The sequence below is a fragment of the Peromyscus maniculatus genome, chromosome 1, assembly GCF_049852395.1.
Source record: "Peromyscus maniculatus bairdii isolate BWxNUB_F1_BW_parent chromosome 1, HU_Pman_BW_mat_3.1, whole genome shotgun sequence".
Lineage (NCBI taxonomy): Eukaryota > Metazoa > Chordata > Mammalia > Rodentia > Cricetidae > Peromyscus > Peromyscus maniculatus.
In genome coordinates, this window is record NC_134852.1 from 98,635,669 (window position 1) to 98,663,141 (window position 27,473).

Below are 27,473 nucleotides of genomic sequence, written 5' to 3' on the forward strand. Positions count from 1 at the left end.
TCCCCTTCCTTTCCTTCCCTCCAAATCCTTCTATATGTGCCTCCTTGCCCTCTATTAAATTCACAGCTTATTTTTTCATTAATTTTTGTTAAACATACACATATGCACATTCATATACATACATATACACACATTTCTAAATACATAAATATAACTTGTTCAGTCTGTATAATGTAATTTGTGTGTATGTTTTCAGGACTGACCACTTGGTGTTGGATAAGCAACTGATGTGCTTTTTCCTGGGGAAGACTATTTCTTCTGCACTCGGCTCTCATTATTTGGCTGTAGTTCTTTAGTTGAGGCCTCCTGGGCTGCTTTACCCTGTCTATCCATTTGAGAGGGCCAGTTTTTGCTGTCCTCATGGATGATTGCAGAAGAAAAGATAGAAAAACTGTTAATAGCCAGAGGATCAAAGAGTAAGGGTGTTTGCTATGATTTTATTGTATGAGTAATATTGGAAGCTACACCCATAACTCTCAAACATGAATAAATAATCATGAGCTGAACAAGGACAGAACTTAATTTTATATACAAATTAGTTAAATATCAACAAACCAATTAGACTGGAAGCTATGGAGTAGTTAGAATTCCTAAGAAAGCAATCCCAGGAAAGCACACAACCATTTGCTGATGCTTTTGGGCAAACAATTACTGGCTGTCCATGAGAAAGCCCTAAAAGCAATGCAAAGATATGCTGACCTATCTTTATCTTAAGAAGTATCAGGAGTTTCTGCAGAAATCCGATATGCTCTTGGCAGCTTAAGAGCATGGTGTAAACGAGGAACTGGTGATGGGTAGGTATAAGACTGCCTCTTATTATGGGTCTTTCTGTGATGTAAAGCAAAGAAATCATCTTCTGGGAAATGTGAGAAGGGTTCCTGACTTGTTACCAGCAAGGGATAGCTGAGTCTTTGTAATAAGCTTAGAACTTTGTTCACAGACTCCGTGTTAAAATGAAATGAGATTAAAGCATCTTACACTGGCCACAGCGGCACCTATGCTCACTTCCAAAATCTTACATTAACACAAAGCTAAATCTTTCCTCTGATAGAGAAGAGGCAGAACATGCTCTCAAACTCTTCAGCAAAAACAATTTCAGTTTCATGTATGAGAAGAATTGGAAGACAATTAACTTTCTAATCATTGCACAAAGTGGCAAAGATTGTTGCCACTGGGACAGATGCAGAAGTGCTAAAAGTTCTTAAACCCTGAGACTGATATGCACAAAACCCATGTAAAACTTATGCTAACACTGAACAGAAAATCACCTTGGCTTTTGAAATACCATTGCAAATATGAGAAGAACAGAGGTTGGAGGTTCCTTCTGTATTTGAATGACCTGTGTAAAACTTTGACTATAGCAAAGGTATTTTAATATTACTCTAGCAATCCATATCTCAAATTCAACAGAAATCAATGTTAATTCATGATTTGAGAGATTTAAAATCTGTGATTCATCAGAGACAACCATAGAATCTATAAAATACAAAACTGACCAGGAAGATTAATTACATGCTGTACGATAATGTCTTAACATAGGAAGACCTGTGTTATTGTCTGACAATAAATGTGATTTACCTAAATATTGATTGTTATTTTATATCTATGTCAATTAGTCATATATTACTTGCAAAACACTACAAAATAATTGTGCTTCACACATACACACACACACACACACACACACACACACACACACTCACACCACCCTGTTAAAATATTAAAAACAAACAGTCAAAACAACTAAAATTCAAAGACAGAGAAAGCCCAGATGTTGATGTTCTAAGATAGATTCCATTAAATTACATAGAAACAGCATCTATGATCAGAGGGAAATTTTCACTTTACATAAAAATATAAAATGAATTATCTAAAAAACTAAAGAAAAATATTTCATATCAAAGATGAATAAAATATTTAATGAGGATATTAGATGATATACTACACCAAAGAATGTAATCACAGAAACGTTTTATATGGCTAAAACTTAGACCTCATTCATTAGTGTATTATTGGAATTCAATGACATGGGGAAATAAGAAAGAAAAGAGAAGAAGGGAAGAAGAAGCAAGAAGAGGAGGAAGTGTAAGAAGAGGAAGAGAAAAGAAAGAAGGAAGGAAGAAGGGAATGAAGGGAGGTCTATCATGATCACAGAAGAGAAGAAGTTGGATGAAAAAGAAATAGAGGAAACCAATTGGATTCTTGAGAAATAGCCTAATTTTTTTTCTAAACATAAGCAGAGACAACACAACACACTAAAAAAAATCTCAAAATTAGAGAAGGAAAAAAAGATTGAGAAACAAAATAAAAAAAAAAACATAATAAAAGAATGATTGTTAGAACAAGACTGAATGTAGGAGTGAGAGAATCATCAGAAAATATTTTGTCAACTATGGTCAGTTAGTACACACAGAGAGAGTCTTTGCAATACACTGCTTTAAAGAGCTATCCCCATTTAATCCCACCCTTCAAAGATCAGGGAATTTGCATAGAGAGCTGAGAGAGAGAGAGAGAGACACAGAGAGAGAGACACAGAGAGAGAGACAGAGAGAGAGAGAGAACATATATGATCTACTTGAGAGTAAGAAAATAAGATCTACCCAAATAAGCAAAACTCTAAAGAGAACAGTTTAGCTAAAAATAATATTAATGTTGATTTGAGCCAGAAATAATAGGAATTGCAAATTAAAAATAAACTTGTCTAGAAGATCTAATTAGGGAAAGATGTCTAAATCTAACAATGGCACTTGACAACATATAACACGACTGTTAGAAAAAAATAGATATATTGACAATTATTATCCAAAGTTCCATTTTAAAACCACTTTCTATAAAATTGGGATAAGTAGACAAAAAACATATTCCATGTGAATAGAATATCAGTATTAAATTACTTACAACTGACAGTAGAAAAATATAGATTTTTATATTCAAAGGAAATATTCAGTACAAGAAGTCATTATGTGGATTTCAAAAGAAACGAGGATTGAAATGAAGAAAGTATATTATTCAACAGCAGTAGAATGAAACTGAAAATTAACAGTAGAAAACTCATAGAAATATTAAGTATTTATAAATGAGACAAGACACTTAAAGGTAACCCATGAACAGAGATGAAATCAAAAGAAATATTCACAAATATTTTGAGTGTAGAACATTTAAAAATCAAATATATAGTATGAAGCTAGAACAGTGCTTAGAAATAAATTGTAGTATTGAAACAATTTTATTAGGACAAAGGGCTGAAGTAAGTGGGTTCAATCTTCTTTCTTAGTGGACATATGTAGGAAAAGAAAAATTCAAAGTGAAGGAAAGAAACAAAATATAAAAATCCTGAAACTGAAAGCAAAAACAATATAGAAAACCAATCAAGCCTAAAGCTGTGGGCTTATAATGAAAATCAATGATGCTGATAAACTCTGATTAGCTGGGTTATAAAAAATATTAGAGCAGAAATTATACTATCAAAAATGGCTGTGGGATGTTAATACAGAACACATAAACATTAAAGGATTAAAAAAACTAAAATTTGAAATATCCTTTAAAGTGATAACCTGGGAAAAATGGGAAATTCCATGAAAACCACAAGCTACTAAATTTTTTCAAGAGAAAGGAGTTGAATAATGTTATATTCATTCAAACAACTGAATCCATTTTTGAAAGACACACTACAAGGAAATTTTTATTTTGTCTTAGGGATAAATTCTTTCATATATTTAAGAGCAATATCAGCAGTTGGATATAAATGCTCCCTGAAAATAAAAGAGGAACATTCATTTTGTGCAGCCAATGTATTCAATACCAATGTATGGTAGAACTCAGCATAATGTGGAAATGCATTATGCAAAATAACATAGCAATCAAATAAATATTATAAAACAGAAATTAAATATTGTCCTTAAGAAATTATATTTCAAATTGACAGACTTTGCTACATGCATATAATGCTTACATACAAATTTTATATTGTAACAGATATTAATGCTGCTGTAAAGGAAGGAAAGAGGAAAGGAAGGAAGGAAGGAAGGAAAGGAGAAAGGCAGGGAAGAAGGAAAGAAGGAAAGAAGGAAGGAGAGAAGAAGAGAAGAAAGGAAGGAGAGAAGAAGAGAAGAAAGGATCTGTCGCTGGCAAGTAAATAAACAGAAATAGAAATGTTTAAGAAATGTTATTCTTTGTGGTATTGATGCTATTAATTTCTGGCTTGGTTCTATTGCCAATAAGTTATCTTTTATCATTTCAATTTTATTTCAGAGAAATTCTAACACAGACAACTGAAATGAAACTCTGCTTACAATGGAGTTGGCATGATTGATTCCTTGGCCACATGAGGAACAAAACAGCCACACTAAGCAGAAAAAAGAACCCTGGGTTGGTGGTCAGAGGATTCTCATGAAATCCTTCTCCAAATCACTTAATCATTTGTGGACTTTGAAACTCAGTGTCAATTCTTCAAAAGCTCATTGTTTTATTATTGAAAATAAATTATTGCAATTTTGATACTAATAATAAACGAGAAACAATTTATTCTTTGCCTTCCTTCTGAATTTGTTTTAAATTCCTTGCACTGTCCTTGGTGCCTGATACCTCTTCTTCTTTTCTTTTGGCAGTTCCTTAGTATATCATCTCCCACTAATGAACACATATCTGTAGTATGAAGTTAGTTTGTTTCAGTATCAGAGACTTATTTTCACTTACTTTTGAGTTCTATGTTTAATTACAAACCACAAAATTACATGATAGACAAATATAAGGTTTCATGTTCTTCAAGGTATGCTGTGAATATCACTCTGTATGCTGTGAATGTGTTGCTTTGATTGGTTAATAAATAAAGTGCTGATTGGCCAGTAGCCAGACAGGAAGTATAGGCAGGACAAAGAGAGAGGAGAATTCTGGGAACAGGAAGGCAGAGTTGGGAATTGCCAGCCAGACACAGAGTAAGCAAGATGTGAAGGCAGAACTGGGAAAAGATACCAAGCCATGTGGCAAAACATAAATAAGAATTATGGGTTAATTTAAGTGTAAGATCTAGCTAGCAAGAAGCCTGAGCCATTAAGCCTAAGTTTTAATGAATATAAGCATCTGTGTGTTTATTTGGGTCTGAGTGGCTGTGGGCCTGGGCAGGCCTGGAGAAAACTCCAGCTACAAAGGTATTAGTCATCTACCATGTCTGGGAAACACAGCTTCATTAATTTATTGAATTTTGTTTTATGCTACATTCATTAACTTATGGCACAGATTTCCAGGAACCTCAGATTTAGGAAGGGATTCCAGTCCTAGCCATGAGCCCAAGCCCTTCATTTCTGTCAAAACCAAAACACAAAGTTATGGAGACTAATATTCTAATAGTCAAGTATAAGAACAAGCCAGCTTTTAAAATAATGCTATTTTTAATTTCTCTTTCTTTCCAGAATGTGTTTGAGCTTAGTGTTTAGAGAGACAGCTATACACGTGTATAAAATGGAAAATAATCTTTAAGATTGCATGTGTTAAAACTTTATCTGCTTAGCTATAGAGAATTTCGCATTTTCTCAGTTTAATATCCTTTGGAACTACTTTCTTTTTTTTTTCTATTCATTTTTAGCTTTGTACTCCTTTTCTTTCAGTAGTTTGTACATACTTTACTTCCATAGCTTTGCCAAGCTCCTTTCCTACCCACCCAACTTTGTGTCACTCCTATTTAAAAAAGAAAACAACAACAAAACAAAACAAAACAAAAAACTCATCAAATCCAATCTATGGTGCCTATAACTCTTGTATTTCTACCCTTCCACTGTAGTGTGGTCAACTTTCCAGGGACAACTTCCTTAATAAAAAGTATTTCCCCTTCTCCCAGCTATCAGTTGTCAATGTCTTCAGTTAGAGGTGGGACATCTGATAATTTAGTATCTTCCTAAAACAGAGGGACTTATCTACCTTATAATTACACAAACTGTACATTGATAATTATAAAGAACATTTTATTAAAAGAAATGAAATGTCTTCCCTTCCTTATAGCACAGTAGAAAATGAGGCAACACTGGGAATTAGAAGAAGAGCAGGAAAAAGGAGCATACTGAGGGTCAGCAGGTGGATTTTAAGGAGTGCTCTGCTCTCTGCTGGCTCCCTTCACACTGATCATTAACACATTGTTGTTTACAGTTCAGTGGTATGAGCAAGAGCTTTGATAGCCTTTTTTCTGAAGATCTCACTGAAGAGGGATTACTGTTGTTAAGGGATTCTGAGTGATCTCCCTTCCCCCAAAAATTTTACTCCTGGTTTGTTAAGGTAAACATGGCAATGCCAATCTTGAATTTTGTTCTATTTCTTATCTCTCTTCTCTCAAAGATTAAGGGAGTTTACTGCTTTGTTTTCTTATGAGAAAAATGACATTTTAACAAACCTCATTCTTCTGATCAATATATACATCTTTCTCTGATGAATAAAGATGCAGTTAAAGAAAACTATTTGACTGGCATTTCACTCGAACTTGCTGGGTATAGTAATATGTCTTTTTTCACATCCAACAGCTCTGTATCCCCTTGTTATTCTAGATTATGTGACAGTTTGTACTCCACAAATGTATCTTGGCTTGATGCTAGTGATGGAAATAACACTGTATTATGCATCCTCTGTTTTGCCAAAAGTACACGAAGAAATTTTGCTTTACTACTTAGAGAAACACACAAGGAATCAGAATTATATTAAATTCATAAAATTAAAAATATCAGAAATACCCCAGGGGAGACCTTGCCTTGGAGGAGGTGGTAATGGGGGGTGGATTGAGGGGGAGGGCTGGGGGTAGGAGGAGGGAGGACAGGGGAATCCGTGGCTGATATGTGAAATCAAGTTAATTATAAAATAAAAAAATAAATTAATTTAAAAAAACAGAAATAAAGTGGAAAATTAACATTGCCTGTGGATATTTTGCACTTTATTGGTTATTATTTGCTTTAAAAATGTTGTTAAAGAACAACATGGAAAATTTTTATTTTAAAAATAGCTTTGAAATTGAAGCCATGTAATTTTTCATAATTTAAGTTTTAAAGCAGATCAGTGTTCTCCACTTCTAATATTTTCCTACCATTCCTTTGGCATAATTCCCATAAATTATAACCTCAGTGACCTGCCATATATTATTAAATTAAAAATCTATTCTAAAAAGTTATTTTCCTTCAGATTCTTGCTATCACATTATTAAAATGTTCTCTCTAATTCAACATTTCCTATTCCTTTTCCATCTACCTTCAGCTAGAGTTCGATTTTTATTCTTACAACATCTTAAAAGGTTAAATGGGCCCCCACACCCAAATCAATATATTGAAGTAAAATCCTCAGAATCGAATGGTGTGACTGGATTTAAAGGCAGTGTCAGAGACTGCATATTAAGTTAAGTAAGTCATTAGTGGGAGATGCAATCAGATATGGCCAGTATCTATAAAAGAAATACAGGACACAGATGCACACAGAAAGAATTCTCCATGAGCACACAGAAAGGATGGCCATGTATAAGCCAAGGATAGAAAACCTCAGAAGAATTCAACTCTCTTGACATTGATTTTGAGCATTTATTCTTTGAACTAGATTAGTATGAATGTCTTCTTTCAAGACACCAAACTGTGGAACAATTAAAAAAAATTGAATTCTCCCCTTAGGAGTCTGTATTTCTCATGTGACTATCCTTGAAGTCTGAACTGATACACTGGCAGACCCAGGAGATGATATTTCTAAATAATACAGAGGTCAGCTGAAATCCTGCCAGTTAACTACTAGCTTAGAAATTTTGTATAAATGCTTCAGTATTTCTGAATCTGAGTTTTCAGACATTTAATAAAAGTTATAAAACAAACTTTGAACAGATGATAAGGGGTGGTATATATGGAGTTGTACTGCGTAGTATCAAGCAGGTTGGAAAGAATTGCACTATGTGAAAACTTTTCCAGTTAGTGGAACTATTTGGGTAGAATTAGGTATAGCCTTGTTGGAAAACGTTTGGCCTTGTTATAGCAGCACAGATTTGTTGGAGGAGATGTAATCACTGAAAAGGGGCTTTGAGATTTCAAAAGTCCATGTCGGGCCCCGACCCCCGACATGCAGCTCACAGATCAAGATGTACAGCTCTCAGCTACTGCTCCAGTGTCATGCCTGTCTGCATCCCAACATGATGGTCATAGATTCTACTCTTCTTTGGACCCATAAGCTTCAAATTAATGCTTTCTTGTATAAGTTTCCTTAGTGTCTCTTCACAGCAATAGAGTAACTACGACAGTCAACCAAAACGCTAAGGAGGTTTTCCACTTTTCCACTGTATGTCTTTCTCCTTACAACTGAATTTCCTACTAATACAGATTTTTTAGTAAACCCTATCCCATTTCTCTGTCCCACTTCTTGTTAGATACCTTTGCAAAGCACTGTTCTAAAACTTTTTCATTCTGGCTCCCTGTACTTGGAGCAGTTACCAAGTCTGCTGCTGCACCAGTCACTACCAGGTCCATTAGAATATTTTCATTGCTGTTTTCAGAGAAGTAGACATTTTTGTTGATTTCCTTTCTTGATATTCTTGTGCTCTTATGTGGATTTTAGGACTTCATATCCTGGTTTATCTCCTTTGTCTTTAGTCAATCCTCCTGAGACTTACTGCTTCCTAATCTGTATCTGCTCATCCTCTTAAATAATGGGATGGGTTAAAACATTTGGACCATTTCTTCTATGGTACTAAGTGCCTGGGTAATTTTAACTGTTGACAGTTTTAAGCATTTTCTATGTGCTAAATATTACCAAATGTATGTTTTCAAATTTATTCTGATTTTTGAGTACCACATGACATGATCCAACTTAACAGCTAAAATCCTCTATTGAATATCTAATTGTCATATCTGCAAATGACTCATATATTGATAAGTTAGCAATGATTTATTTTTCACTGAATTTATTACTTGTGTCTCCTGGCATCTCTTTATAGCATTATTTTTTCCCTAATGTCCCTATTCCTGAGGCATCCTTGGGGCCACCTTACTTTTTAAATTATTCCTAGTTAAATCAGTATCACATCTATTGCATCATATGTTCTGTTCGTTTTAGCTCTGAAATACACATGGACTGTTTTTTCCCCATCAAACCTCCTGTCTCCTCTGGTTGATAACATTATTGTTTCTCAACTGAATTAATGCTACAGAATGATCTCATTCTACACTGAAGTTCTCTTCCAACAATTCATTTGTCTCAGCAAGCAAGGTAACTTAACGTTAATCCAAACATTTCAATTTTGTCAAAACACCGATGTTGTGGAATAATCCCTTTTTGTACACTGTGAAGATGGGTCACTCTGATTGGTTTAATAAAAAGCTAAATGGCCAATTGCTTAGCAGGATTTTTGGGGTAGAGAGGATACTGGGTAGAAGAAGGCAGAGATGCCAGGAAATGCAGAGCAAGCAGGATGGACAATATAGAGATGAGGTAATAAAGCCAAGAGACAGAAAGTAAATTAATATAAAGTGGTTAATTTAAGATATAAAAGCTAGTAAGAAACAAGCCTAAGCTATTGGCCAAGCTTTCATAATTAATAAGTCTCCCTGTCATTATTAGTGAGGTGACAGTCCTAAAGAAAAATCTGCCTATAAATAGCGTCCAACATGGGGCATATATTTCAACATAAGACCTGAAAAAGCTTTAAAAAAAATCCAAACACACAAAAATGGAGCCAAATGTGACTCCCTAGTTATGTAGTATCTCATGTGGGCTGCACTACAGAGAGGCATGTCCTGACCACTGCCTGTGGGCTTGAGTCACCAGCATGCCATGAGCTAAGACATGCATTGTTTAAGGTTTTGCTCATACAAACAGAAAAGGTTATAGATACACAGTAAAGCAGGTTCAGATGGAAAAAAAATCTATACAGGTTACAGTGTGTTTAACAATGTTTGTAGGCTTAAGAGAAAAAGTATAGACAGTCATAAAAAATAAGAGTTTGAAAATATTAAAGTCTGTAAAAAGAGAAGTAATTTAAAAGAAAAGAGTAAGCCACATAAGGATATAACACAAGGAGTTGGAACCTTATATGGTTTATTAATTTTGAATTTTTTTAAATGCTAATGAACAGACAAATGCTGAGAGACATTAGATTGTGGTAGGGACTGGTGAATTAAACCAACATATGCTTTAGGAATGCCTTAACTTTAAATGAAAGTTAAAAAATGAATTACATTCGGGAAGGGGTTATGCTTTTGTTTCCATAGGAAATGAAAGTCTGTGGATTCCTTCCACATCAATAGAGATCAGAATTTAGCAGTGGAGACCTCCTGAGTATCTTGGCTACAGACATGGGGGAAGAAGCCAAGAAGATTACAGAACAGGTGACCTGTAAGCTGATACCTCTGCATGGGAACAGCTAGGAGACGAGATGAGACATAATAAATCTTGTTGGCTATAGAGTCCTCATGATTCTGTATTATTATCACAGGCCATCATTTCATATATTGACAGAGATTCATATTACAGTTTGGTCATGCAGTCCAAACACACTTATAAAGTTGATATATGCCTTTACCTGCTCAAACATAGAAAAAAAATCATCTTTAGCTGGTTTGTGCACATCGCACATTCCATAGTTTTATATATATATAAACACAAACATATATATATATATATATTCTAAAAGTTTGTGTGTTTTTAGAAAAAGGAACCAAGGTACCAATGAAAATCGGTGCCCCAGGTGATCCAGGGCTCTCAGAGTAAGTCTGTTGTTGAAGTTTCCTCAGAGTTCTACATTCAGAACAGCTTCAAAGTTGCTGGTTGAGATGGCTCAACCTCACAGACTACTCCAGTTAGGATTTCAGACAAGCCTTTCACTTTCTCATTACACAGAACCTACACAACAAATGATACAGCTAGCCCTCCCAGGACTTGAACATTATCCTAATTTTCTCAGGATTCTCTAAAGGTGCCAGTGTCCCTAGACAACAGTAAAAAGTCTAGAGAACACAACACCCACATTCCCAAGATATGGAGTGGATGGTTTCCGGTCATCTGTTGGGTTATGGATGTTTGTCATTGTTTAGGAGTGTTGATTACAAATTGTTATTGGTCATGGTCAGAAAAAAAAACTGAACAAAGGAGATGAGATTCACATATTTCTTTCTCAAGAGAAAAAGAGAAGATATAGTATAGAAACAATCGGGTAAAAGAGTAGATTGTTGAGTCTACTTAAGAACAACTACTAGTCACAACTATTTTATATTCATATGGACTTTTGTATATTGATGCAAATTTAAGATTTTTTGTTATATTGTATTTATGTTTCTATTATTAAGATATTGGACCTCTGCAGGTAATTAAAAAATATAAAGTTTTAGTCCTTGAAAGCTACTTAGGATAATAAAGAAACACAGTTTAAACTTAGAGTCATATTACATATATTTTCAAGATCATGCAAGGATATATTTTAGATAGATACATAATCTTCAAACACTTCAAGAACCTACAGAATATGGTTTAAAATGTTTTAATAACATAAGGCTTTTCATGACAGTGAGACACATCTGCTCCTGATAGTACCCATTAACTTCAAAAAGGAATGATGGGCATCAAAGAACTTCCAAATGGAATTTGCTCTTTGTGGCAAAAGTTAGCCACTGCTCAAAGAAACTGCTCTTGTATCAACTTTTGACAGTTGTACAAACTGAACAAGGAGGACACAAATGAAAATGACTGCTGAATTTTTCCAATACAAGGTAGTACAGTCCTTCAAAAATCCTGCTTTACAGAAAAGTTTGTCAGATAGCCTGGAAGGTCAAAGATGAATTTTGTGGAAATTTATTTTAAGATATGTTACCTTCATTTATGCTGTGTAACACTTGTTTAATGATGTAAAGATGTGTTGCATTCTTTTATGTTGCATTTATTTAAAAATGTGAAGCTGTGTTTTCTTTGCCTGTCTAAAACACCTGATTGGTCTAATAAAGAGCTGAACAGCCAATAACAAGGCAGGAGAAAAAATAGTTGGGGCTAGCAGACAGAGAGAATAAATAGGAGGAGAAATCTGGGAAGAAGAGTTTGAGGAACAAGAAAAAGGAGATAGGAAGGAAGACATCAGGGTCTAGCCACCCAGCTACACTGTAAGCCATAGAGTAAGAAGTAAAGAAAGGTATATGGAAATAGAAAAAGGTAAAAGCCCGGAGGCATAAGGTAGATGGGATAATTTAAATTAAGAAGAAGCTTCCTATAAACAAGCAAATTTAAGCCTGGTCATTTAAAGTAAAAATAAGCTCTGTGGTGGCGCATGCCTTTAATCCCAGCACTTGGGAGGTAGAGCCAGGCGGATCTCTGTGAGTTCAAGGCCAGCCTGGTCTATAAAGTGAGTTCCAGGAAAGGCGCCAAACTACACAGAGAAACCCTGTCTCGAAACCCCCCCCCCAAAAAAGAGTAAGCTCTGGTAGACCCCTCAAAGAGCCAAAGGGGAAAGAGAGAGAGAGAGAGAGAGAGAGAGAGAGAGAGAGAGAGAGAGAGAGAGAAAGGAGAGAGAGGGAGGGAGGAAGGAAGGAAGAAAGAATGGAAAAAGAAAGAAAAAAGAAAGAAAGAGAAAGGAAGGAAGGAAGAAAGAAAAAGAAAGAAAGAAAGGAAGGAAGGAAGGAAGAAAGAAAGAAAGAAAGAAAGAAAGAAAGAAAGAAAGAAAGAAAGAAAGAAAGAAAGAAAGAAAGACCCTACAGGTAGCTTCCCCAACATTACAGAGCAACATTGGGTGACTGTCCAGGCAGTCAGCTGTTTCTGTCATTTCTATATTTTTGGAAGGTGTTTACTCTGCACTTCCTGTTTATACAAGTAATATTATTTTATTCTTCTTGAGTCTCTGGTGGATATTGAAGACTATGAAGACTAGACAATTATAGTTTTACAATTATCCTTGGTACCAAATTCAGAAAAGAAACATACATAATAGATGTAAAGTTTATAAGGTTGAGCAACATAAATGCTTAAATTGTTTGTCTAAAACAAGTTCTGAGTTCTAAAACTATAATTTTGAAATGGTAATACAAGTTATAATAAAAAATGATTTAGATTTAATATTTTAAATTCATCCAGATAAGGTAGATAATAGACTATTTTCTCCAAATATGGCAAATACAAATGGACTGGACATTGTAAATGTAATTCTACTTCATAATTGTTTTTATTATATATAGTTTCATTTGCTAAAGTTAATACCTTTCCTTTGTATTTAGATACTCCCTGGTAATTGTTCTTACTGTACATAGTTTTACTATGTTAGAATTCAAATCTTTCCTTTTTATTTAGACAAAAGGGGAAACACTGTGGAATAATAATTTTGTACACTGTAAAGATGTGTCACTGTGTTTGGTTTATAAAAATCTAAACTGCCAATAGCTAGGCAGGATTTTTAGGTGGGAAGAAGGCAGAGATACCAGGAGATGCTGAGCCAGCAGCATGGGTAATATGGAGGTGAGTTAAGAAAGCTATGAGACAAAAAGTAAATTAATAGAAATAGGTTGATTTAAGTTATAAAAGCTAGTTAGAAACAAGCCTAAGCTATTGACTGAGCTTTCATAATAAATAATAAGTCCTCATGTCATTATTATGGAGCCAATGATCCTGACAAAAAAATCTGCCTACACCTAGGTATATTAGAGAAGTCAATAATGTCAAAGGATTGTTCCCCAGCCAACAACATTATTGGCAAATGGTGGAACCTTTACAAAGAAAGTCCTCAGAGGAGGTTATTAGGTCATAAATATAATGTTATTAAAGGGTATCAGGGGATCCTAAAACCTTTGTTTACTTCATATTTGCTTCCTAGTCATGAATTCAGTGAATTATCTGTATCACACACTCTCACTATGATCTGCTATCTCTCCACAGAAGTAAAAGCAACAACTTCCACTAATCACAAATTGGAAGACAAAAAACTGTTAGCCAAAACCAACTTTTTCTTGAAAATTAAAGAGTAACATAGCAGAATAAGAAACATTAAATTCTTCATACTGCACTTTAACTTCTCTGTTAATCCCAACCTTGTCTTTCACTAGACTCTCACATTAATCATCTTTAGTGTCTCTAATCTTCTTTCCTACCTTTGTGTAAAAACTTTCATCCTGGGCCTTTTGAATGTGTGGTTTCTATTTCCTGAAATACATACATCCAAAAATGATCTACAGTTGACTACTTTTTGTGATATAAATGTCAAGTAATAGCCCAATTCATAGGAGAGGGGCCTACATTATTTTACTCAGCTGGGATATTCACCTAAGTAGTCCTTCGTTAATTTAATTTTTTTCAATCACATCATAGTGTTGAACTAATTTTGAAGGGATTGAATGAGTACTGCCTCAATAGAAAAAGTTGTGTCTTTAATCCCAGCATGCAGGAGGCAGAGACAGGCAGATTTCTGTGAATTTGAGGTCAGCGTCGTCTACATCGTGAGACTCAGGACAGCGACAGCTACAAAGTGAGAAACTGTCTCAAAAGAAAAAAAAACCCAATAACAATAAATAAACAAATAAAGTAAGTAAGTTAGTAAGTAAGTAAATATCTTAATGGCCAACACTTGTTTGTATCAAGGTCATTATTTATAAAAGTATGACAGTGAAAATAAAATCTTTGGGGTTGGCATGTACCTCAGTAAAAAAGCACTTGAATTGTACAAGGCCATGGATTCCATCAACATCACACACAATCACACTAAAACATGAAAGCTATAACTTCATACAGTTACTAATATTTAAACCATTTTCTGGTTTAGATAATTACAAGCATTATAGTAAAGATCATACAGATGGATGATTTTAAATGAGGATTGCCAAGTACTGAAGTCTATAATCTTAGTCATATGATGTATTATCTGCAGGGATCCTTTTTTCTGGCCCTTTGATTTATTGAGCAGTTTTCTTGGATCTGTGATTTGGTGTTATTACAGAGGTTCTGATCTTTGTTCTCAAGTAAGGTAGATGAGGAGACTTTCCACAGTCCTATGCTGCTTGTCTTGGTTAAATATCCTGTTGTCATGTTAAATATTCTGTACTACCTCTGGGAACTAAGTTTGCCTTCCACCCTACACTTAGCAGGGAACGCTCTGTGAGGAAATTATCCTGCCTGTGCCTTAAAAAAAGTTTAAAGATTCTCTTCAGATTTAACAGCTCAGTGATAATGATGAAGACCTATTTTTCTATCTATTACTGTCAATGAAATATTTAGGTTAACAATATTATAATTCCCCTACTTCTGAAGCACATTGATACTACAAAGAGCTGAGAGATTTTCATTACAGGGCATGTTTTAGGTTACTCATCATAGCAACTGATTTATCACAAGATAGAGTATAATTCAATGTCCTTGGATGATATATTTTATCCCACAACAAATGTTATTGATAACCTATGGTGGCTGCCTGCCTCAAAATTATCAATTACATGACACTTTAGGAAGTCTTAGTGGATGGCTTCTACGTGTAATGGACATTGCTAGATTCCAGAGGTGATCAATATATAAACTCTGTCAGCAGAGAGCTCAAGATATACTGGGAGAGACACACATGAATCAATCTAACAAAGACAAACTGTTTTAAGAGCTAAATATAACAAGATAAAGAGCTGTGGGAATATAGTCAAATATGGTTATAATGGCACAATGACAATTTAGTATATGGAATTAATTCTAATTCAGAGAAGAAAGCAAGGAAGCATTTTAAACCTGGTTATGGTCCAATAATAAGAAAAGAAACAAATGCAGAGACAGGTTCCCCTCTGACATCCCATCTGATGGCAAGAGCAGAACTAAAGATATTTCTCTGATTTCTGAGATTACTTCGTTCCATAACCCTGGTATTTCTACCTTTCTGAGCAAGCTTCAACCTCCAGTCACCAGTCGGGAAGCAATCTGCTGTTCATTCCTGAAGTCCCAGGGTTTGTCTTGCTGCCACACATTCACTTGGACTACTGTGCTGCCAATTTGGTACAGCATCTGATTTGAGGGCATATGGTTTGGAGTAGCCTTCTTATCCAGGGGACACGTGGTGAGTAGAGAAAAAGGACAGCCTCATTGGCAAATAAAGCCAAGAAATCACCGCAGGGGTGATAATTAATCTGTAGCTGAGGATGGAGGCAGGTTCACTATTCCTAGAATGCACTAGTTCATGTAGGATTGTCCTACACTCAAAACGCAGGCTTCAGAGAATTGCTGAAGTAGTGCTACTAATACTAGAAAGTGCCATGAAAATATCAAATAGAGAACATGCAGTGACTTTTAAACATCCTTCTTACTCCTTATGAGAACTAGTCTTTATATACTATGTTGTAATATATAAAGTTGAGGCACATTATTCTGAAGAAGGTAGTATCACTACCATCATTTTGTATGTGAGGAGACATAGGCCCAGAGAGGTCCACCAGCTCTTTCAATCTCACCCAAGAATCACTGAGGTGCACCAGAGGTTCTTCGCAGGCTTTTGCAACAGAGCTAATGTTTTCTCTATCACATGATGTCACTTTATCTTTAGAATCTAGGATTTTACTGGATGCAGAGATCCACGGCTAGGCCCCGGGTGGAGCTCCGGGAGTCTTATTAGCGAGAAAGAGGAGGGTTTATATGAGCGAGAATTGTTGAAACCAAGGTTAGATAAATCACAGGGACAAATAGCCAAACGAATGGAAACACATGAACTATGAACCAAAGGCTGAGGGGCCCCCAACTGGATCAGCCCTTCTGAATAGGTGAGACAGTTGATTGGCTTGATCTGTTTGGGAGGCATCTAGGCAGTGGTACCGGGTCCTGTGCTCAGTGCATGAGTTGGCTGTTTGAAACCTGGGGCTTATGCAGGGACACTTGGCTCAGTCTCGGAGGAGGGGACTGGACCTGCCTGGACTGAGTCTACCAGGTTGATCTCATTCCTCGGGGGAGGCTTTGCCCTGGAGGAGATGAGAATGGGGGGTGGGCTGGGGGTCAGGAGAGGGGGGCAGGAGGGGAGAGAACAAGGGAATCCGTGGCTGATATGTAGAACTGAATGGTATTGTAAAAAAAAATAAAAGGGGGAAAAACAAAGAATCTAGGATTTTAAACATGAACTACTACAAGTGAGCATCTTATCCTGTTCTTTCTTCCTCTGTCTCACTTGGTTGTTCTGTATGTCTGTCCTTGTAGTCTCACTGCTGTGCCAAATAACATCAGAAGAGGGTGTAAGAAACAGCTAAAACGTCTGGTCTACACTTGGAACTCTAACCAGCAACAGACCCATCTTAGTCAATCTGGTTTCAGACTGTCAGTTTGTAATTCATTATACTTGGATGGTGTTATTCTGTAGCAACCACATTGCTTGACTTCTGGTAAAAACAACCACTGTGATGTAATTCTAGCATTCCCATTGGTGGAAGAGAATACTTCCTTTGCCTATAAAGACATATACCTTCTGTTAATTATTTTATGAAGGAGATCAGTAGGGGAGATTTAAACTCTCTGTAACAGTTCTATTTATCTATAATGTAATGACACGACATTTAACAGATATGATGGCAGAATCTATAGGTATTAAATGAGTTCATTTACACAACAAAGTAAAACTGGGTATGTAGTTAAATTTTTATAAATGTTACTTGTGCTCTTAACATTTTAGTAGTTTTTATAATAATTGGAGCTAATATAAACCTTGTTTAACTGCATACTTCCTTACATATTATGTTAGCTATGGGCTGAGTATTTTCACTCCCAAAAGCCACTAACCAAAACCATAGGCACGTTTCAAGGAGTCTCCAGTCATAAATACATTTCATAAATAGTGGATATTTGCTTTGTGACAGTCACTGTTTTAGTGCTCTGAGTTCAGGGACTGAACAGGATCCCCGTGTGTCTTCACTTCCATGGTATTCTTTTCTTCACTCCCAAATGTCCTTGCATATTAAGTCACAATTACCACAGAAGCTGCATTTCACTGTATGTTACTTACTTGACATTATATAGATTGGGTGGAACCAGGTAAAGATGTAAAATAAGTAGTGATTGTTGCCTGCTCAACTCTTATTATGGCATACATGGAATATGAAATACTTATGTTTGCTGAATATACAGATAATTGGATGTATGGGTGCAGCAATGTGCTTGATTTTGAACATATAAAACCTCGAGTTTTTAAGAGAAAAGCAAAACAATTTCTTCATGAAGCTCCTTTCTGCTCCCATTTATCTCTATTACCCACCAACAATCCATTATTTCCTGAGGAGGGCACCATTTTCTCAAAGATTGAAAATGGAAACATTTCTACCAAACTAAATTATATCAAATTTAAACATGGATTTTTAAGCCTTAACACAGACCAAGAATTTCCAAACGGGAATTTGAAGACCAGCCTGTACGGAAAGTTGATAGGAACATTTGCATGTAGAACCTTCACCTTGACAGAAGTTGCTAAGATGGGAAGGCACTTCAGAAGCTGAGGTTAAATAGATATCATCTGATATATAACAGGAATATGCAGCACATTGAGCTGAATGGTCTAGAAGTCTTCATTAAACCAATCTATGAAGTGTAGGCTTCAAAATCAGTATGTAAAATCAGAAATCACTTTAATAAAAACTGGCAAGACAGAAACAAACGTTTCTGTAACATTTTAAGGGTTGTAGGAAAACAAATGCCCATTTCCTTTCATTCTTTTGAGTTTTCAGAATTGACTCTATCATTGGTATTATTAAAGAAGTATATTTATCCAGTTCTTTCTTTCTTTTTTATTTCGAGACATGGTTTCTCTGCGTAGTTTTGGTGCCTTTCCTGGAACTCACTCTGTAGCCCAGGCTGGCCTCAAACTCACAGAGAACTGCCTGGCTCTGCCTCCTGAGTGTTGGGATTAAAGGAATGTGCCACCACAGCCTGTCTATCCATTTCTAAATATTAACACATTGAAAAACTAATAAATTTGTATATAATAGTTCACTAACATTTATGTTTTATTCTCATTTATTAATATGGAGATTAATACATATTAAGACGCATATGCAGTTGAAGTATTTGAATACCATGTAGCCTTCATTCTTCATTTTATAATATAAATAACACTGTAAAGTCCATCAATTATAAATACACTGACATTATTTTAGTGTTCACTAAATTTCCCATTAGCATACAATAACTCACTACAGTTTATTTTGTGGAAGGACAATAGGAAATACATTAAGCCAGATCTCCTACTCATTTTTCTAATTAGCATATTTTTGTTATGCACTGAAATCCCTCATTTATTCCCTCAACTACAGATTACTTGGTGTCATCTTGAGTATAGAGCAAACATCCAGGTTGTGATTGATCAAATGAGACTTTAACTAATAATTGAGGATCTCTTTAAATAAGCTAGCACTTAGATGATTATAATACAATGAATTAAGCTCTATAGAAAGAAGAAGAACAAAAATCTCTGAACTTAAAATAATTCAATAAGTTCCCCAGAGAAATGAAGAGTGGTATAGAGAGGAATGTACCTAAAATATGCCTTGACTTCGATATATTGGTACAGTCCATTGCTCTATACTTACTCACAGTCTCAGTTATGAAGAATATATAGTGGGTGCCCAACTTATTTTAATTATTTCTTGAATAACATTGAATGAATACATAAAAATAAAGAGATCTTCAAAATATTGTTAACGAGTAAAACTAAATTAGTTTGCAAGATTCTACACCTCAGTAACATATGATGTTCCTTTCTAGTACCATTCTTGGTACCATTTACTATATTCAAACTTTTTAAAAAGTAATACACCTGTTGAAGAATGATTATTCAAATTTCTGGGTTATAAGAATGTTATAGCTCACTATTATAGAGTATCATTAAGTTTATTTCTACCATTCAGCATTGTGACCAAAGTGATATTATTCTTTTATTTCTATTATGTATGCAACCCAGAGGTTCTGTTTGTCAGCAAGTCAGCCATATATTATCTGTACTGCCTACTATTCACACACACCTGTTCAGTTAGTTTCAGAGTTTGCCTCTTACAACCTCTGCATTCTTTGTAACTTCTCCTAAAAATTGTATTTGGAGATAGGAAAAGGAAAATGGAATAACTCCATGATTTGTCTAAACTCCCAGTGATATTCATTGATGAATTCTAAGTATTAAAAATGCTTTACATCCTGGAGGAGGTGGGAATGGGGGGTGGGCTGGGGGGAGGGGTGGGCGAGAGGGGGAGAACAGGGGATTCTGTGGCTATTATGTTGAACTGAATGGTGTTGTAAAATAATAATAATAATAATAATAAAATCCGAAAGAATAAAAAAAAAAAATGCTTTACATCCAGTGACCCATGTGGTAGTAACCATTCCCAACACATTGCTGTTTCTGTTAAAATCCTGAAATGTCAGCTATCAAGACAGATTACAGCTGATTCTCTAAAGTCCAAATGACTAACACTTTTACCCAAGTTTTCTCACCACCCACATATCTTTTTATTTTAAAAATTGTAACAAACCAAGTGAGTTCCACACCATAAAAATTTCTATGTAACAATAATGTGTCTTTATCTCTTCCATAAAAACTTGTTTTTTGTCCATATGTACACAATTGGTTGCCTGTATTCATGATTTTACTCTTGACCACAAATGTCTACAAGCTTTCAAATCCTCACTACTGGCACTATGGTACCCTATGAGGAATCATGATAGTACTTGGGAGTTTGGCAATAGCTATCTCAAGTCAACCTGTAGTTATTGACGCTTTAGTATTAGATTCCAAATTTATTCCCTTGTCCTAATCTAATATCAAATAAATGTCAAATAAAGAGTAGCCTACACTGTCCCTCACCTGATACTGTATCAGCTCTTCAACAGATACTGTATCCTAACTTGAATTTTTCCTCTTCCTTATCATGCCTTACCCTTTGCTGATTTCTCTAAACTAAATATTACTTCTATAAAGCATTTGCACTTTTAGCCTTAGTTTAGGGTCTTTCAAGATAACAAACCACCATAATTTATAAAGTTTGGTATGATAACTACAGTCAGAATGATAGTCACACTGATAATCCATTTAAATCCAATGAATTTATAATTTATGAAGAAATGTCAACCTACCTGTCCACAAAAGCATGATGAAGAAGAAAAATGGGATCATTGGCTGATCCCTGGACTTGGGACATTGTTCCATTCATATAGATATGCAAAGCATTGTGCATGCTGCTTTGAGAAGAATCTGCTATCCCTGTGAGTGGATTGGCAAATCCTGTTGACATAAAGGAAATTTTTAAAATAAAAAATTAGTTTACTTAAATGATTGAAAATCTAAGTGATTATCTCACCTCATCTATAGCTATAGAGGAAAGCCTAATTCTACATAAACAAAATCAGTGAGTAAACACATTTGATGTTTCATTCTGAATATCTATTGAGATCTTTGAAGAGTTGAAAGGTATTAGCTTGGGTACACTGTGTGGTGGATTAATTGGTGTGATAGGCTGAACCAATATGGGATCCCTCATGGTGCATTTCTGTTAAGTCCTTTGAATACTACAATGTCCTAAGAACCTTTCTAATAATAATCAGTGTTCACTGTTATTTAAATATATAACAACCCCTGGAGATATCCTTTACAGTGTCTTTGTAACCTCTTACTTTCTGGTTCTAACAAATATTTTAATTTTAGATCCTGGTTCCAGAAGAAGCATAAAAATTGTCATCAACCTTATTGTCATTCATCTGTAATTGTCCTAGGAACATCAGGTCATACTTTTTTTTAATTTTTGTAGCACATTCATTTCACAGCTAATTAGAACTCATTCTCAAAAACAAAATTAAGTCCTCTTTTCTCTGTAAGGTCACTATAAGACCATACAATATTCTCCACTGTACTTTGTCATCTACAAGTGTGTAGGGGACATTTTTCTAAGAATGTGGCATTATTAATTTCATACAATTCAGAATCATCACATAAATTAGATCTTTGCACTATTATAGATTTGAAAAGGGGGCTTAGCACAATAAGGAACTGCATATACTTATGGACTGGAACAGGGGTTGGAAGATAGACCTGTTTAAGTTCAGAGTTTAGCTCTCAAATGCAATGTTTTACTGTCTTTCCTATGTAGCAATAAATCATACATCACTGAGAAACATAGTCTATATATGAATAGGCTTCAATTTTTTATCTTCAATCATAATCATAACCTGAAATGAAAGCTTTAGAACCTCATTTAATATATGATCTCAGAGATTTTTAAGTACATCCTAATTATTTTTACCAGAAATTAAGTGATTTCAGAGAAATAATTCAGAAATATTACACAGAGTAAAAAAAAATTAAAAGTAATGTAGCTTTTAAAAGTTAGGCTCCTTAATGATTAATACTGATATCCATATCTAAACACCAAAATGAACTCATATTTCTTAATATTTATAGTTTCTTTTATGTGCTTGCTTAAGTGTTTATTACCTACAGAATTATTATACTAAATGTTACAAATTTTACGGTGGAGGTACTTTTAAGGTTGGTGAAGTTCAGGAATATACTGATCAAATCAAGTTCATGTTGGAGAGAAAGAATAAGGCTGGGAGAGTGACTGATATCACGGCAGCAAGAGTTCATCACAGAGCATGGTACACTTAGGAAATGGTAACAAAATAGAGAGCAAATATTCATGCTGAGGAACAATAAGTATATAAGGTGGCATATGTGATGTTTAGTTTGATTTAGTTATTCTATAATGTGTGTACCCATATCCTGTACCATAAATACAAATGATTTTATTTATCAACTAAAATAAAAATAAGTTAACTTAATATACTTTCTGTAACTTAATCACTAACATCACCCACTTTGGTAACATTAGTACCAATATTTTTAATATATTTTTTACAACATAGATAATTTTACCTCCTCTGGAAAATGCTATATTAGAAGCAGAATCAAAATGATTTATTTCTAAAAATAATTATAAAAGAGGATTTTTAAAATATTTTTTTAAATTTATAATTAATTTAATTTTACATATCAGCCACGGATACCCCTGTCCTCCTTCCTGCCACCCACCCACCCTCACCTCCCAATACACCCCCCATTCCCACCTCCTCCAAGGCAAGGACTCCTCTGGGGATTCAGCTCAGCCTGGTAGATTCAGCTGAGGCAGGTCCAGTCCCCTCCTACCTTCACCTAGGCTGAGCAAAGTGTCCCAGCATAGGCCCTAGGTTCCAAAAAGTCAGCTCATACACTAAGGAGAACTACAGACCAATCTCCCTCATGAACATTGATGCAAAAATACTCAATAAAATACTGGCAAACAGACTCCAAGAAGAACACAACAAAACAATTACCCACCATGATCAAGTAGGCTTCATCCCAGAAATGATGCAAGGGTGGTTCAACATACGAAAGTCTGTCAATGTAATACACCATATAAACAAACAAACAAACAAACAAAAAAAAAACCATGATCATCTCACTAGATGCTGAAAAGGCATTTGACAAAAGCCAACACCCCTTCATGATAAAGGTCTTGGAGCGATCAGGAATATAGGGAACATACCTAAACATAATAAAGGCAATTTACAGCAAGTCAACAGCCAACATCAAAGTAAATGGAGAGAAACTCAAAGCGATTCCACTAAAATCAGGAACAAGACAAGGCTGTCTGCTCTCCCCATACTTATTCAATATAGTACTTGAAGTTCTAGCCAGAGCAATAAGACAACATAAGGAGATCAGGGGGATACAAATTGGAAAGGAAGAAGTCTCCACTATTTGCAGATGACATGATAGTATACATTAGTGACGCCAAAAATTTGACCAAGGAACTCATACAGCTTATGAACACCTTCAGCAGTGTAGCAGGATACAAGATTAACTAAAAAAAAAATCAGTAGCCCTCCTATATACAACTGACAAACAGACTGAGAAGGAAATCAGAGACACATTACCCTTTACAATAGCCACAAATGATATAAAATACCTTGGGGTAACTCTAAATAAGCAAGTGAAGGACCTGTATGACAAGAACTTTAAATCCCTGAAAAAAGAAGTTGAAGAAGATGTCAGAAAATGGAAAGATCTCCCATGCTCATGGATAGGCAGGATTAACATAGTAAAGATGGCAATCTTACCAAAAGCAATCTACAGATTCAAAGCAATCCCCATGAAAATCCCAACACAATTCTTCACAAACCTATAATGAACAATGCTCAATTTCATATGGAAAAACAAGAGGATTTTTGAAGGTGCAATATTGTCAGGAGAACTTCATAACCTCTCTGTTACATGTGTTTTAGAAAATTATAGTAGAATTAAGGACTGAAAAATAAATTCCCTTCAAATTCTCTGTGCTTTGTGTTCTTCTGAGAGCCTGATGCACTCACTCTCTAGCTCTGTTTGAAGACAGTGATGTAATAGGTCAAACAGACCTAGCTTTAACTTCCAGGTTATTTGCTAGAAAGATGTACAGCATTATCAATTTAGGTAACTTTTTTTGGCCCCACTTTTGTCATTGATGTAATAGTGGAAAACTAAACACATTTCTTAGGATGTGAAAATGAATTCTGATAGCTAGTGTGAAAGCACTGAGCATTGATCTGACACCAGCAGAACCTTCCTGAGTAATAACTGCCTTCTCTGTGGTCTGGTTTAGTTGATAAAGGAGAACTCATTGTCGAAGCTGCTAACAAAAACGTTCCTTTTGTGTGTGTGGCCAGCAGAGGTTGGCAATAAGATAGTTTTCTTCACCAAACACACAAAGGAACTTGAAAGATTTCTAATGTGGGACAAACTATTAGAGATTTAAATGATACTAACATGGAAATAAATTATTTTCTATTTCACTTCTCTACAGTTCATTTGGAGATGTAAAGGAACATTATGGCTACTGAAATTATCTTTATAAAATAGAAATGTTTACCCCATCACTTGCATTTCTCATTGCATTTTGCTCTTTTCTGGAAAAAAAATTCCATTACTTCCATAAAGCCAAACATTCACATATCGTTCATGTACATAGTCTCGTTTGAGCAACAGGATTTCATGACACCGGACAATATTGTTGTCCCAATATTACTGATGAGAAAACAGCTGTTTATAAATTTATGTAACACATCTAAGGTCAAAGTAGTATTTGAAGAACAAACAAATGAAACGTAACTGTAATTGACTTCCAAACCTGTGATCTTTTCCAAACAGCTGGTTAAGTTTCTTCAAATAGATCAAAAACGCCACAAAAGTGAAATCAAATAATTTATTTTGATTTTTTATAATTTAAATCAGAGTCTCAAATATTTCTGTATTTAAAAGGAAAATGTCTGACAGAAATTGAGAATAATAAAGTTAATCTCCATAAAACCTATGAAGTTACATGTGAACTAGCAAAATCTTTGTGCTATGTTCTTGGATTGAGTTTATACACTTCCCACTTTCAAAGTCAGTTGCATTAGGGAAAGTAGGATGTGAGAATGGTATTGCATTTGCTTGTTCTGTGACTCCCCCATAGACAGAGAACATCCAGCAAGCCAGTAGGGAACATGGTAGCAACCCTAGATGCCACAATGGCTCAAAATTCTTTACAAAGGGCAGTGCCAAAGCTCAACATACTGAGAGGCATGCCTTTAAGTTCATGTGTGTCATTCCTATGGGAATTTGGGGGCCGTTTTAGATTAATGACAATGGGGAGTTTCAATTTGTCAACCCATCTCCTTTCCTCTTTTATTTCTCCCCCAGTTCTCCTCTGGAGAGGTTTGGCTTATTTGTTTGTTTTAGACATTGATGTTTATCTCTGATACCTGGAGATTTGGATTTAATTGTTTTAGAATTGAACTCAGTCACTTAGTGTCTTAAAAGCCCCTAAGTGATTCTAATGTGCAATCGGGGTTGAAATGTACTGATTTCGACTAAATTGTTCTTTGTTCTCTAAACCTAAACTATGCTTCAAAATATTTACCTCTGATCATATTTTTTCCTTCACATGAACTTTTTCTCTTCTATATTTTGACATAAAAAAAAAAACCAACAATAATTCCACCTTTAAAATCTCACTGCAAACTTACACTGTAAAATATTTTCTTAGAAGTAGCTGCTCCATATTTTCTTGAAAATCAGTTAGCTACTATACGGAAGGTAATGCAAAGGCATTTTCATGTATGTTTTCTAATTTAACAAGACACCTTTCTTTCCATGCTGTAAGACCACAGCTGATGTTGAACTTACTTTGTTATGCCTCTTAAGTTTTGAAGTGTGAAAAGACAGGTGACTGAATTTCACTAGAACAAAGCATATTTATGTTATTTGGTTTAATTTAATCTGAAATTAATATTCAAATTATGTTAATATTTCAAAGTGAATTGGAAATAGAAATGAAGAAAACAAGACAGCAAATTCATTTTAATGTGTGTGAAGAGCTCAATGACTCTTAGACCCTTAGACTGACTTTCCTTTTTTTTCTTAAGGAATTTTTTTTATTCATTTTACATGTCAATCACAGATCCCCATCTCTTCCCTCCTCTCGCCCCTCCCATCTTCTTCCCCCAACCCACCCCCTTTTCCCTCCTCCAATAAGGCAAGGTCTCCCATGGGAAGTCAACAGAGCCTGGTACATTCAGTAAAGGCAGGTCCAAGCCCCTCCCCCTACATCAAGGCTGTGCAAGTTGTCCCACCATAGGTAATGGGTTCCAAAAAGTCAGCTCATGCATCAGGCATGGATCCTGATCCTACTGCCTGGGGTTCCTTTAAACAGATCAAGCTACACAACTGTCTCGCTTATGCAGAGGGCCTAGTCCAGTCCCATGGAGACTCCACAGCTGTTGGTCTAAAGTTCATGAGTTCCACTAGTTTGGTTTGGTTGTCTCTGTAGGTTTCCCCATCATGTTCTTGATGCCCCTAATTTATTCTCCTAAGGAGAGACTTAGTAGAGGATCATGAGCATCGCAATTTCCAGATGACACAATGATTTTGGGAGATTGTGCGTAATGGCTAGGTACTTTTTTTTTTTAATTCTTTTTTCTTTAGGCTAGGTACTTTTATAGGAGTCATAACACAATTTACAGCAGGTATATAAAATGTAGATCAGAAAACACAGTTTTTAAGTAAATCTGCAGGTATTTTGGAAGTAAACTAACTTCCAGTTTTCACAAAGAAGATGTAATCTTAAAGCCATAAATGGAATTAATTATCATTTTTTGTTTATTAGAACTACTTTTAAAAATCATTATATGTGTGTTGTGTGAGAATGGGCACCCCAGTAGAGGTCAGAGGACAAGTTGGTGTGTTGAGCCTCACCCTACAACTTGTTTGAGACAGGGTATTTTGTTTGTTGCTGTGTGTGGAAGGGAGATGACCCATGAACTTCCTAGTGTTCTCTCATCTCACTATAGGAGTCCTGGGATTACAGACATATAACTTCTGGCATTTTGTGGATTTGAGGGATTTCACCTTAGTTTCTAATGTTTGTGCAGTAGGTACCGTTTGCAATGAGCCATTCCCTCTGCTCTTCTCTAGAAACATCTTTCATTTGATTTCAGACAGCTGTGCAATTGCAGGAAGCAAA

The 27,473-nt window shown here is 35.3% G+C and overlaps 1 protein-coding gene across 1 annotated transcript in view; it reads right to left on the reverse strand.

The window, feature by feature from the left end:
- Positions 1-27,473, reverse strand: part of Tyr (tyrosinase) — a 73,340-nt gene that overhangs the window by 24,211 nt on the left and 21,656 nt on the right. The window contains exon 3 of the mRNA XM_006985679.3: positions 21,034-21,181. Coding sequence (XP_006985741.1) covers positions 21,034-21,181 — 148 coding nt within the window. The remainder of the gene's footprint in view (positions 1-21,033; positions 21,182-27,473) is intronic.